At 37.1% G+C, this 14,446-nt stretch overlaps 1 protein-coding gene across 2 annotated transcripts; it reads right to left on the bottom strand.

The window, feature by feature from the left end:
- Positions 1 to 424: 424 nt before the first annotated feature.
- On the bottom strand, positions 425 to 14,441 carry LOC131780390 (probable ATP-dependent RNA helicase DDX10). 2 transcript variants are annotated; one of them, XR_010718832.1, is made up of 23 exons: positions 14,307 to 14,441; positions 13,173 to 13,236; positions 12,922 to 13,052; positions 12,759 to 12,839; positions 12,387 to 12,464; positions 12,064 to 12,184; positions 11,427 to 11,541; positions 10,931 to 10,964; positions 10,276 to 10,338; positions 9,524 to 9,628; positions 8,621 to 8,783; positions 8,402 to 8,486; positions 6,880 to 6,943; positions 6,642 to 6,679; positions 5,676 to 5,763; positions 5,351 to 5,439; positions 4,789 to 4,831; positions 4,465 to 4,701; positions 3,439 to 3,561; positions 2,702 to 2,944; positions 2,331 to 2,410; positions 1,261 to 1,515; positions 425 to 1,196 (listed from the first exon to the last, which is right to left on the bottom strand). XR_010718832.1 is itself a non-coding variant. In XM_066172568.1 (22 exons), exons 1-22 carry the CDS (start codon positions 14,433 to 14,435, stop codon positions 1,389 to 1,391), a joined length of 2,301 nt encoding a protein of 766 aa, XP_066028665.1. In that variant the 5' UTR covers positions 14,436 to 14,441; the 3' UTR covers positions 425 to 1,388. The 2 variants fall into 2 exon arrangements, 1 of the variants encoding a protein (XP_066028665.1); XM_066172568.1 differs by having other exon boundaries at positions 425 to 1,515.
- Between the last annotated feature and the right edge of the window lie 5 nt (positions 14,442 to 14,446).

The raw sequence follows: 14,446 nt of genomic DNA on the forward strand, positions 1-14,446 counted from the left end.
CTCCTTATGCCATAACAAAAAGAAAACTGGAAAATTGAACATTACAAAGACATCTTGCTGTCAATGAATGACAATTTAATTGGTTTTTGAACTGAAAAATCGTGTTTTATATTGCTCTCAAACACAATCACTTTTTTACGCTAGCACTGGATACTTTTGTTTTGCTGAAATTTATTGGAATAAAACTTGGAGTGATTTTTTCCCGTCCTTTGAATTATGTTTAGGCTACGTTTTTGTTTTTGCTTGTGTGTTTTAAGTTTTTATCATGTAGAACATTTCAATTTGATTGTTCGTTACTTCTAAGAGTTGTAATTTTAAAACATCTCAAGTATCCCCAATTAAGCAGGTGGAGAACAGAAAAGAGGCTGTTAGTGTGAACTTTAGTTCTATATCGTGGTTCGAATAAAGTTCTCGATGACGGACATGTCTTCAGTAAGTCCTTTAATAGGAGTCATCACAACGCATCTAGTTTCTCCCAACAGTTTAACCCCCTGAATCAAACATTAAGGTCATGAGAATAAAACAAATGATCGCAAACTCAAGAAGCTCTTGATTCTTAGACAAATTCACCTTGCAAGTACCATGGGAAATGTAGAGAAAACAGAAGGAAGATCTTGCGTTCTGATGTCAAGGTGTAAAAGGCTAACTTCTACCCTCCCCGGAGTGATAAAAATTGCTTTTCCCTATGTGATAAAATCAATACATTCTTGACCAAAAAGATGACGAAATGGAAATTTCAGGGGGGGGGGGGAGAGGAGTGGGTAAGATTCCCTCTGATTTAATACTAAATTCTCCAATCTAAACGCACAACAGTGCGTAAAATTGAGAATTAATATCGCGAGAGGCAATCATTGTGTTAGATAGAGAAGGTCAACCTAAACTTGTTGGTGTAAGTTAGATATGAACTGAGCAAAAGTTGTCGACGACATAAACTAGGGTCCCCGCATTCATTTCAACCTTGTTCCCAGGGCCCTCTCTCTTCTTCCTAAAAGGGTTTGAGGAGCGGGAACGAGGTTGCATTTATTCCTTTGCACTTAGTAGCAGCCGTTTTTTGGGAGGCATCGAGCTCCATAAATTTTGTCGCGACCCTATGGACTGAGTATTTGTGTGGACCCAAATAAGTACTATTTGGACGATACTTGTGCAGAATCCAAACACAGAACATCGTGTCGAATACGTGGTATTTCTGGCGGTAGGTCATAAACCCATATTAGGGTAGGTCAGAAACCCATATTTCATCGTCTTTGGCAATAGATCCAGGTTAGTGGGAGCTTTTCCTTTCACGTAAAAAGGAATCCACACTTTGAGGCTCGTTATTTATAGGGACCGGGACCAGGTGTCACGAGAGTGTTCCTCGGTTCCTCTTAGTCCAAATGTCTCCCTCTTTATCAAGATCCTGTCAGTAACTGTAATGCGAGCTCCTCGTCATCTGCTAAAGATGCTCCTTGAGGGGCCAAATCCAAAGAGATATCTATGGATTTTCCACCCTTTGGAAATCGTTTTCTCTTCTTTGGGCTGAAAAGGGGAAAAATGAAAATTTACGATTACATCCAATGTTTATAGCCATAGTCTTTAAGTAATATGTTATACAAAGACGGTCTTAGTGCTGTTAAAAAGTGCTAACTCTCATGTTCAGAATTGGGCTCATTAGCGAACTTTACAGTGTTTCACTTTTTTTTGCACATTTTTCGTACTTTTATTGATTATTTTAACATTAGCATGTTCGAATACTTTCTTCAACTTTTTCGAATCTTGTATACTTTTTAGTAGTTTTTGATGCATTGTCTAATTCTGGTCATGATACGAGGACGACTTCTTACTCTTTTCATGCACAGATGCGAGGAAGAAAACGAAAGGAGTTGCTGTCTCTTAGTAAAGAGTTCTTGTGTTAAACTGTTTTAGTGACAGCTGTATTCGAGTATACGTACAATGAGATCAACCGTCGTTCATCCTCCTTCAATTGCTCACTTACAGTCTTATTATCAAACAAGTCTTCATCTCAGTCTCTAGACTATCATGTTCATGTGAGTGCAAAGTTCCTTCAAACGAAGGATCTCGTCTTAAAATTTTGCCGCAATTGCTTGGCTGGTCATTCCCTTTAACTCCCAAGATCTGATTGTTAACTCTCCCCTCTAGCTGCTCAAATTTCCTTGTAAATAAGTTACGAGAATTTGGTGTTAGATCAAGATAACTTCCACCTGATACATTTGAGTATTCTCATTACCTGTTTGCTGGATAGAGCATGGATATTGTAGGGATATTGTAGGGAGAAGTTACTTGTCAATCACTTCTAAGACATTAAGGGTTAAGAACGAGGAAGTCACGGATACCTCACTGGTGTTTCTTCATCAGACTCAAACGATTCCTCTGCGCTCTTTTCATCTTCAGCTAAACTGACACCAGAGAAACCCTAAGAAATCAAAATTAATTTAGCGTGACAGTCGAATCATAAAAGCCTATTTACAAACCAAGTGGTCTACGCATTAATTTCCTCTGAGAATAGGAAACACTTGTTTTGTTTTACGCTTACTGCCCGTTTGCTTTGTCATTTGGGCTCTTTGCAGCTGACCTCGGGACTCGGGGAAAAGGCATCATTTATTTTAACATTAATCATGATTGCCACAGACGTATTGTCATTGAATCCAACTATGATCAGGTTTCATCCAACAACGATCACTAAAGGGTCTCTCCTTCTTCTCACTTGTTCTTCGCGTCGTCGTTTCTTGATTTTCTTTCTTTGTTCTTTGTGCTTGCTTCTAATTCGCTCCCGCTCCACTTTCCTGTCAATCAAATCTGCCTCGCGCATCAAGTCACGCGATTCTGCCACCGAAATTCCACCTACTTGACGCTTGTGGCTCTCACTGAGGGGAACTGGTTCGAGTGTCTCATTGGATGATTCAGGCTTACCCGTGTGATCGAGAGGAGCTCCTTCAATCGTTACTGGCTGCAAGTAAGTTGAGTATAGATTCAAATGCACTGTTGTCTAATGGCGGTTTGGATCCTTATTACTTCTTATCTTTAAAAGGGAATTTCTGAAATTTGAGCTTCATGGGAACGAAATGGTAAAAAACAAATATTCTGATTACACGATTAAGAACTCGCAATGCATTTAGGGTTGTTTAAGAACATTTCCGCGTTTCAGTAAAAAAAAGGTCATTTTGTGTCAGTCAGGTTCTTGTAAGACGTCAAATCAAATTGTACGGTGAATATACCCTGTCAGAGTAAAAATCCGTGATGTTTGTACCAGTAATTGACTGACACGTTTCCTAACCTCTAAGATCTAAAAATTTACTCTACGATTGTAAGCGCTAAATTTATCGCTAAATTTATCGCCTAGTCTATCAGTTTCCCATTCCGATTCCTTTTCTGCTTCACAGCGTATTAATATTGTAAGTAAGTACTCCTGGAAGTCGAAAGATCAAACAAATCGAACGTTACCTCTCCTTCGTCGTCGAACACAATCTTTGTGTTCACCTTCACGTTTTTGTTAAGTATCTTTTTGGCAACAGCAATTTTGCTCTTTGGTTTCCTTGATTTCTTCTCTTTTTCTGGAATTTCTTCCTAAAACCCAAAAAGTTTTTTTAATTTTTAATATCATTCCCCCTTTAAAAAACCCAGACTATCCCTAGCAATTGCGTTAATATCTATTTTTGCAAACGTGACCAATTAAAAACCCAGATAGTCTAAGAGAGGATAATGGCCATAGTCCGATCATGAACCGCATTACTGTTCCTTAATCCTTTACACCCTAACATCAGTATGTATATTCTCCTTACTATTCTCTATACATTTCCTAAGGTGCTGACAAGGAGGAGTTTCTTTAACAATCAAGAGCTACTTCAGTTGGTGATCATTTCTTTTATTCTCTTGAACTTAATGTGTGATTCAAGGCTGATTTTGTAAGGAGAAATTAGGTGCTAGTCACCCTTTGGGGCCCAAGGGTTAATAGCAGATTTGAAAAAGTTGCATTCGATCAGCTGTGTGTAATTCCTCCCCTTTCTTTTGTTCAATTTTCTTAATGGCCATTTGAACCCATCACATTCTCCGTGATAGAGACCTTTTCGACTATGTATCGTAAAAGCTAAAGCAATCATAATGGCCAAAGGTAAAAGTCACAGGGGGCCAACGAAAACTCAACGTACATACAAGTAAAAAGCCTTCTACGCGGGAAAGGCGACCGTTGCTCTAGTCACTTCGGACCTCAGCGATGGTCGAGAGGGTTAACATAGTTTTCTAGACCAATAATTTGAAGGGGAATGCGAATAAAGTAACGCAAACCCTGAGTAGTTTCGACACTTCAGCGAAAGTTGCTCCAACACGACTAGAAAAACAAAATAAGCATGCCTTTATCACCAAACGTTGACAGTAGGCAGAAATGTAAAAGTTTTCACCACTTACGACTGTTACTACTAAAAACGTTACAGAACAAAATCTTGATTAAAATCACAGTATTGTCAAACCTACCTCTTTTAACGGTGGGCCTGGGTCGAAGTCAATGTGTCGTTTCTTAAGAACAAGTAAATCATCTTGTGGAGCGCTAACATCAATCATTTTTGCACTATTCCCCAGATCCCTCGCGTCGTTACTTTCCTCGTCTCTAGTCTCTTCATCACTGCTCCCACTGTTTTCTTCCAATCGACTGCTCGGACCGATGACGTCAATCTGCGAGTCATCTTGCTTACCATACCTTTTCTCGGCTTTCTATAGAGTAAATATGCAGAGTGAGCTTTGATGTCGTGAAACAACGAAACCAACTGATATGCAGAACAAACTATCACTTGACCTTACCTTGAGAAATCTAATCCGAGGAGGATTGGGTAATCCAAGTGATCTAAAAACAAAAAATTACGTCATTATCAAGTGTACATTTCCCAATTCTGTTTTCATCAGATTTGTTTGTTTACTTTTCTGTAATATTTACAATTGCTCTCAAGGTATGTTCCGTCTTTTCTATTTCGTTCAGGTACCTTGTAAGGGGCCTGACTCCCTCGGTTCGTTGGTGTTGAGTTTCATGAAAAGTTTGGCGAAAACTCGGCGGTCAGCTTGACAGCAAGACTCAGATAGCGTTTGTTTGTTGTGATTGGTCAGTTTCAACCCGTTAGTTAAATTAGGTCGCTATGTTTGGTCAGAAGCATAAAAAAAGCTTCTAGTTCAGTTGATTGGTCATGCTGTTATCTACAATAAAAATTCTTCTTCTTGTTGTTTATTTTTTCGTTTCTTATTTTAAGTAGGGTGACGTTTGTATCTGACAATTGTCACCGGAAAGGAGTCTCAGAAGGCAGAAGGCATCTAGTTACTAAATTTCAATGGATTAAGCGAAGTCCACAGCCACACAAAAAAAATGACTTACTGAGCGAACGCGTCCAACGGCAACTGGTTGACATCGAAAATCTTTTTGTTTGACTGTAAAAACACGGATCTTGTGTACGATACAATACTCTGTAAAGGAATCAATCGAAAGATGAAATAAAATTGTAGCACTCGTGGCATCGATTGAACTCCAAAGATCTAATTTCTAATTTTTTCCCCTAGTTGATAAATATTCATTTGGCCCCGTAGCCCAGTTGGTAGTACCACGCAATTAGCATCCGGGAGTCACAGGTTCCAACTCTCATAGAGACTTGATCCGGCGCACGAATAAATGACCAGATGTTATGGGAGCACAACTTGTTTACCTTTTGTGCCCACTGCTTTATTTCCAAGTCTTGCGCACAGAAAGCTTCAAGTTTCTTTTGAATTGACCCAAGTTTTTGTGGGTTTACTCTGCAATTCAAGACAGAAGAATAACATACCACCTGAGCTAATCTCTGGATTGCAAAGCATCATGCAACTAAGAATATTGCTTCTCCCCCTCCCCCTACATTTTGTTAGATTTCTCTAGAAAGTTCCAGGTCTCCCTAGGTAAAGTCTGTTCTCGAACCCAGTGACCCACAAGACTCCTGAGCTTATCCTGATTTCTGTGGCATGAAGCGACTAGGAGTAACACTACTCCCTCCTGAATGAGATCTCAGTCCATTGCAGGGTTACCTGCTAACACTTTATCAGCATAACTAATGCAATCTTGGAATACAAAGACCGACAATTAACAATTGCCCTTATATAGGAGACAACCAATAATTCAAGGGCAATTTAAGCATGAGGTGACCAGGAGTATTACTGCTCCCTCCTAGATGGGATCCCAGTCCATCACGAGGTTACCCCACCCCTATGCCCCCAGCCTATCATCAACATAACCAATAAACAAATGTGAATATATGAAAGTCATATATTTGAACTATGGATAAAGTGTGGATATGAAAGCGATCTTCGCAGTAATGAACACTACTTGAGCAATAGTGAAAATAAGGCCTGAAAAGCATGAGCAATATGACTTCCAATATGACTTTCATATATTCACAGTTGTTTATTCACCACTTCACAGGTTTATCTGGTACCAACATAATGACCAGCTCCCAGTTGCATTGTGAGCTCAGTTGGTAGAGTGCTGCACTAGTGTTGCAGAGGTAATAGATTCAAATCCAGTACAGGCCTAAATTTTTTTTTTCAGGCCTTATTTTCACTACAGCTCAGGCAGTGTTCATTACTGCAAAGATCACTTTCATATTCACATAATCAATAAAATCAAGAAAATTTTTAACAACCTTATTCTGTTTATGGGTATCTTTTTTTCTTCTAGAGCCTGAAAAAGATAATGAGGGCAATTAATTGGTTTAACCCAACACAAAAGAACTAAAAAAACTTTTTACACTCAGGTGACAATAAGATCAGTTCTTCCCTATGATTGAAAGATCAATTTTTATGATGAATTAAGCCCAATATCTCACCCCTTTATTTTGAGAAACATGTAGATATACTGAGGCATTACAATAAGGGTGTCACCTTGATCATTTCTTGTTCTTCTGAAGGTAACAATACCAACAAAGACTGGCCATTCTTTTGATACCTAAAAAAAAAGAAGCCAAGTCTTAAAGACTGTCTAAAAGGGACAAACACAAAACTGATTTAATGGTCAGCAATTCATTAAAATATCAAAGTCAAGGTATAAAAGTGTAATGTTTAAGGCTCCACATAAGAAAGTCTTACATAACTGCCGCCATTTATCCTGGTTTCTGGTGCATAAGTAAGTGACTGACTATTGCTAACCCCTATGGATGGGATGCAAGTCCATCACAAGTTACCCCCCTCCCATTGCTAGTTTGCCAGTACCAATTTACACTCTTTTGTGGATAAAGATAACAAAATTGCCTCAGCTAGGGCCAAAAACTGACACTGTGATGTGCCAACTACAAGGTCTTTTTATCATTTCCATTAAGGCACTATTTACTGGACTTATGGTCTTCACCCATGCAAAGTGACACAGCGGCAAAATGAGTGCACATGGTTGTAATCCATGACAAATTTTTATGAGGGCAAAGGAATGGGAATGACAACATTTCTTTAATAACATCATTGTGAGAAAATGGCCACATTTTTAAATACCCATTGTTTATTTTCATCCTGTGAGGGTATTTTCAAACCAAAACAGATAAGGTTGCTGTTTCAGGAAAGTTTCTATCAAACCTCTTCCATTACAAATTTCATGCAACAAAACAAAACGTTGCAGCAACAGGTGTATATTTAGGTACTGAAGTAGAGCATCCATAACATGGCTACAAAGTTCAGAGTGAGTGCTCTGGCTTTAGCTGTACAATGTACTATGACTAAAAGAATGCTACTTATCCTTCAGACCTTTCCATAAGAACAGAGGCTGTTAAACTGTCCACTTGGTTCACATCAATAACAGTCCAAAAATGTGTAAAATAATGTCCTGTTCATTCCCCATTGAAATTTAATCACCTCAGAGTCACAAAATACTCCCTGAATGCTCCATTTCTGCTGAGCATGCATACTCATTTTACTGCTGTGCCAAGCTTAGTGGCATTTTCTTACAAGGCTCTTCCCACCTTCTGCAGCATTATGCAACAAGCAATATTGGTAACCCCCCTTCCCCCATAGAGGATGTTCCATGTTCACAGGTACCCATTTATGCTCCAAGCAAGCAAGATACTGTGAAAGTAATTCCTTGAAAAGTTTTGTCTTCTGCTGAGAAGTGGCCCACGGGACTCCTGTGCTTATCTCAGTTTCTGTAGCATGAAGTGGCAAGAAGTATAGTTACTTCCTCTGGATGTGATGCTAGTCTATTGCAAGGTTACCCCCAGCATTTGCTAGGCTTCCCAGACAGTTTACCTATACCTATTTACATTCCTGACTGGAGGCACTGTCTGAGTTAAGTGTCATGCTCAAAAGACACAACACAATCAGGTGGTCAGGTTTCAAACCCAGACTTCCTAACTTGAAGTCCAGTGGGTAAACCATAAGGTCACAATACTGCCGTACTGCAAACATTTCCTTGCTAAATTACCTAGCTGTTCTTCCAGCTCGATGAATGTATGTGTTGGCATCCTCTGGACAGTCCAGTTGGATCACCCAGTGTACTGCAGGAATGTCTGTAGAATAGAGAATAAAGGAAATACCTATCAGCCTTCATGATACAAGTTCCTTCATCATGGTAGACTTTCATTGCATCAACATTATTTTATCCAATAAAAACTTAACTTCCCACGACTCCTAAAATACTCACCCAGACCCCTGGCTGCAATATCTGTAGCAAATAACACAGCCTCTGTCTTCTTACAGAAGTCATTATAAATTGCTACTCTCTTCAGCTGTTTTTGTTTTCCATATAGAGCCATCAATGGAATTCCAGGACGTAGACGACGAAAAGATTCATAAATAAATTTTACCTGATGGAAGAAAGAGATGATAGGAAGGTTACGTGAGAACACTTTGAGCCAATTTTTGTGCAGTGCAGAACTAACTTTAACTTGATGGAGACTACAATTTAATCAACAGGACCTTGAACAGTAAGGATGGCATGCTGAGAGAGAAATTGTTTGAAAAATGAATTAATATTTTCAGTAAGAATTTTGCAGATGTCTGGTCGCATTTACTGTTTCTTGCAGTGCCACATCTCAATTTCAGCATAATGTATATAAGCAGCATCGAGATCCAAATGGAAACTTAAATGATTTGATGTCTTAGTTTCTGTTTTCTTTCAGAACTTGAAAGTTTTGGTCATTTCAAATTGTTATTTGCAGAGGATGGCTATGAAATGTACTAGGTTGTAAAACCTATGTGCCGGGCTATTGTTCTGCCCATGAGATCTTTTGTTTTTCCACTACCTCATTACCATCTTTGTTTGCTTATGGTCTCTAATAGCAGGGTTAGGCAACAAAACAAAAGCAGCCAATAATAAAAAACAAACTAACAAAAAAAGATGGCAAAGCATGGAGATGATTAAAATGGATTTCAAACGAGGAATTAAAAATATCCACCTAAATTGTTCCAAATCCACAAACCACTTAACAGTTTCTTCATCTCTCAAAACTAACTGTGGAACAGCAAGATTCTGATGAATCAAGTGATATGATACCATGTACATGTGAAGTTAGATTATGGCTGCTCAAGATGTTTAAACCCTTACCTGTTTACAACTTGAAACAAAGACAAGAATCTTACTCTTGATGTGATTACGGATAAAGGAATATAGAAAATTCAGCTTTTCTGGGAGTTCACAAACAACATAACTCTGAAAAAAAAAAAAAGGGGACAAACAAACTATAGATGTAACCCTGAAGTTTATATAACAGTGGACAAACAGAATGACAATTGTTAATTTTAATTCCTCCTACAGAAAGTACACAATTTAGCATAAGCTAATTTTAATGGAGCCCTACATTAATACATTAATGTAACATTTCATCCCCCTACAATGACCAAAACTGTATTTCTTCTTACAAAATCAATACATTTCCAAGCATAAATTAGTTGAGAAGTTTATAATTATATACACATGAGGGTGAAAGGTTTAACCCTATTAACCCTAACATCAGGATGTATATTCTCCATACTGTTTTCTATATATTTCCTAAGGGGCTAACAAGGAGAATTTGTTCAACAATCAAGAGCTTCTATAGTTGGTGATCATTTCCTTCATTCTTGTGATGTTAATGTTTGATGCAGGGGTGAAATGGTAAGGAAAAGTTAGATGCCAGGCACTCCTAGGGATTAAAGGGTTAAAAGCATATATACATAATTACTCAATTCTTTTAGCAAATTTTATAAAAATTAATGGCAGTAGACAGAAGGAAAGAATTCACCACTCTTTTAATCAGGCTACCCCCAAAAGACTATCAAATGCAACTGTATAAGAAAGAAAATTACATATTAATCTACCTGAGTTAGCCCTTTTGGAGTGCTTGTGCTTGAGTTTTCATGTACAGCAATGTACTCAGGATCCTAATAAGATTGACATTAAGGAAACAATTTTAATTCTCATTCATATTCATTTGTGGTAAATGAATCATCTAAAGCCAACCCAGATGAAGATAAAATTTTTTTGAAGGTGAATATCAAGTCACCTATTTGTGAAAGGTTTTGAGGCATTAGACACTAACCTAGCCAAACTTGCAAATAATCACCATCTGTTAGGGTTCACCTTTGGCCTTTGGTTTTAACTTTGTCAAACCAGTTTAATATGTGCTTTGACATTTACAGTAAAGTCACCCTTCTTCAAGCCTTTCTGAAAACCATGCCCTTTAGCTAAAACCAGCAGTCAGGGGTTTCAATAAAAGTTGTTAACCAGTGATCTACTGCCACCCATAAAACCTCTCACAGCTGTCTCTTTAGCATGCCCCAATAAACCCCGAAGGGAAAGGATGCCTTACAGCCTCTTTTCCTAGCACAGCCAGTCAGTTATCACCCATTGGCAACTGCTTATGGAAAAAGCTGTTGAAACCCCTACAACTAGTACATTTTGTTTGCCTTCTGGGATGGTCCTGACAATTTTTGGAGCTAGTGATTAGCTTAGTTGAACACTACAAATTTGTACCTGCAGACTCAACCTTGCAAGATCCTGTACTGATCTGCAACCAAAAGAGTAAGATCATTGCAATTCATAATATATAAAATATACATGAAAAAAGTTGGCTGGAAATGAGTGAAAACTAATGAGATTTTGGGAGCTAAAGGGATGAAAAACCAAAACCAAAGTAATCTAGGTGACCCTTCCAAACAAAGGTTTATATCATCATTAGCCAATGAGAACTCAAAGTGAAAACAATGACCACACTGAATGACCTATATGCCATTGTTCTTAGTTTTGCATCTGATTGGTTAAGAGGATGAAGATAATTTTCTGGAACAATCACAGAGCAAAATTATGAAAAACCTTAGCAATCCTGGATTCTTCTCAACACAATTGAAAATTGTTCTCAAATGTTGATGGACCTCTGGTAGATTGCTTTAGGAATACAATGGTTAAAGATGCAAAATTGAAGAAAAATGTAAATTAAGCGGGGAAATTTCAAGAAAGGATCTTCATTGACCTTGTTTGAGTTGCTGAATAAAGCATGGTCTGTCTCTCCTCTGGAAGATTTTCGATGATGGCATTCAGAGTAGCAGCAAACCCCAAGTCTAGAATTCTGTCTGCTTCATCCAAAACTAAAATAAGAAACAAACAAAAGATGGATAATTAATACAAACAAAGTGTGATCAGTTGGAAGACTGCCAGTAACCAGCTTTTATTAAACCCCAGACAATTTAATATATCAGTTTAAATTAATTTCCAAGGCATGGAACAAGCTTATATTGTATACAGAATCATTATGACAAATTTCTGATACCAAAGGCTTAACAACATTGTGCAATAATAATAAGAATATTAACAACAGTGATGATATTAATAATCATATAAAATTGGCTAGGTGGACACAATGAAAATTTAAACAGGCATTGAAATGTCACTTTCTCTCTTACCCAGCCCTTCTTAATCCTATTTGACATAGATATGATCTGGTAATAGCAGATTGATAATTAAAAGTGAACATTGAAGTTAAAAAAAAAAACAACAGAGCATAGGGCCACAGTAAAAATTGACATTGTGAACAAGAGAGAAAGAGAAGTTACACATTATTTTTTGGTTTATACTGTATTGACAACTAAAGCTTGTTGAGATTTCATTACCAAGGACTTGTAGGGAGTTGCAGGTGAAATCTGGTGTCTCATCCATGTGCTGGAGAAGTCGTCCAGGGGTGCAAACTACTATGTTTGTTCTCCTTATTCTCTCCTGTTCATGTTTTAAATCCTGAGAAAAAAAAAATCATAACAATTAAATTTTTAAGGGAAAAAATTTTATGAAGTGTGTTAAAAAAAAATTAGATAATAATAAAATGAATAAAGGGGGTAAATTTCTAAAGAAACTGTGGTGCTGCATCTGTGGGAGAGTATAGATACATGTAATAGAGAGTATATATAAAGAGTAGAGATTATATATGAATTACAGTCACCTTTCCTCCAATGATAAGACCAGCTGAGAGATCATGTTTGCAGCCAATCTTGCATAATACTTCAAAGGTTTGATATGCCTACATACAAACAAACAAATTATTATAATTAAACAAGTAAGAAACAAAGTATGAGCTGTTGAGACCTTTTAGCTTGGACAATTTTTTTTACTGACAGCCTTATAAGCTTGCAAGGTTAGGTATAACTTTCTATATTCATTTGCTACTCGCATATTAACTTGACATTGTTCAAAGTTAAAGTTCTTCCTCTATAGTTTGCATTTCCATTTGAGGCTATCAAATTAAAGAGATATGGTACAAACAATAAAATTTAAAATAACTTATTTATAACGTTGGTGGCATTTTCCTACTCACAAGTTCACGTGTTGGAGAGATTATAAGGGCACCTAAACCATCAATAGATGACCACTGCTGTCTCCATAATGCTTCAATTACCTGATGAAATATTGTTAATGATTTAATATTATCAAAACATAGCAAAAGTATCCATCAAACAAAATTGAATAACCTTACTCACGGGAATAAGAAAAGCTAAGGTTTTCCCAGAACCAGTTTTGGCAGCTCCCAAAACATCATGGCCTTTTAAGGAGATAGGTATTCCAGCCTTTTGAATCTCAGTTGGAATCAGATAGCCAGCACCTATCAAGCCTTACAAATGAAAAAAAAATTAAAATGGTTTGGAGAATAATTTTATGGTAAAGAAAAGACTAATGCAAATAACATACAATAAACTCAAATGAGTGTAACAACTATGAACTAATGCAATACCTTGAAGTGTTCTTTGTGAGAGAGGTAGATCAGAAAACTTTGACACATTGGCTAAACCATCTAGCTAAAGGAACAGACACAAGGAGCAACAGTCAAATCACTGAAGTCAGAGATGAAAAATTTTAGGTACCACAAATTGAGCACTAAACTGGATAGCAGGCAGCTTGTCTGCACTTAAATTAACAGATGAATGACAAAACTAAAAGATGTTTGGGATGTAGAATTTTTTTCCCACAAGAGGGTTTGCTGCTTATAATTTGAAATTACATATAAAACTACTATTTATCCAGATAATGGTATAATTTGTTTATCCTTAAACTTACGCAACTGTAATTATTTACTTTCCTTGCTTTCAGAGTCTTTGGTCCCATATTGTTTATCAGATGGCCAGGGAAAAAAATCTTCTCATTATTTTATTTCAATTAATTCTGTTCTTAAGCAGATCCTGGGCAGCAGCATATTGATTTCAAGAGAGTAACTTATGTTGATAATGAATACTGATTTTCAAGCTACTGTATAAGGGAGATGCATGGTTCCTAAAATTTTGCACTTTTCATAGTAATATTCCACAAGAGAGTTTCTTGTTCTATATCATCATCATTATTAGTATTGGTATGACTACTTTTATTTCATTTTGGTTTTTTCTCACGATTGGTCAGGAAAGATATGTATCCTAGGCATTTTAATGACACAAAGGTTATAAAGAATCCTTTGGTTTATTTTTGTTTGTTTGGTTTGTTTGTTTCCTGAGATATTTTTTCACAGATATGAACACAAAATGTTACTTCAAGATCTCATTAAAAGGAAAAAAAAACAGACTTACGTCGATAGCTGATCAATTGAAGGAGGGATGTGGGATAAAATATAAATGCAGTCTCTTTCTCTTGTTGTTTGATTTACATTTAACCTTTTAAACGACAAGTTTGCCGTGTAATACAACTTGTCTTTGCACTGACAGATAACCTTGCTTTAAAATTAATCACACCTTGGCAATATCACGCTATATAGGTTCAAATGACATTAGAACGTACAACAAACTGAAGCACGTGTTTCTGATGGAAGTCTGGTGCAACGAAAACACATTTTAACGAATCATTAAATCTTCAAGAATCAATCATCATAATAACAACTCACATCTCTGCAACGATCCTCTAACTCTTTGATTTCTTTATCTTCTTTCGCCCGTGTTTCTTTACGCCGTATTCGGCGATACTTTTCAGATTTCTTCCATCGTAACTTATTTGCTGCTTTGACGTCCGCCATATTGCTTTGTA

This window comes from Pocillopora verrucosa, chromosome 9 (genome assembly GCF_036669915.1).
Source record: "Pocillopora verrucosa isolate sample1 chromosome 9, ASM3666991v2, whole genome shotgun sequence".
Classification (NCBI taxonomy): domain Eukaryota; kingdom Metazoa; phylum Cnidaria; class Anthozoa; order Scleractinia; family Pocilloporidae; genus Pocillopora; species Pocillopora verrucosa.

Bases quoted from the DNA above. Each gene is read 5' to 3' on its own strand.
- LOC131780390 (XM_066172568.1), bottom strand. From the start codon at position 14,435: ATGGCGGACGTCAAAGCAGCAAATAAGTTACGATGGAAGAAATCTGAA. The intron at 11,542-12,063 runs GTAATGAAATCT...TTCTTATTTTAG, and splicing joins CAACTCCCTACAAGTCCTTG to TTTTGGATGAAGCAGACAGA. The intron at 6,944-8,401 runs GTAATTTAGCAA...CTTTTTTTTTAG, and splicing joins CGAGCTGGAAGAACAGCTAG to GTATCAAAAGAATGGCCAGT.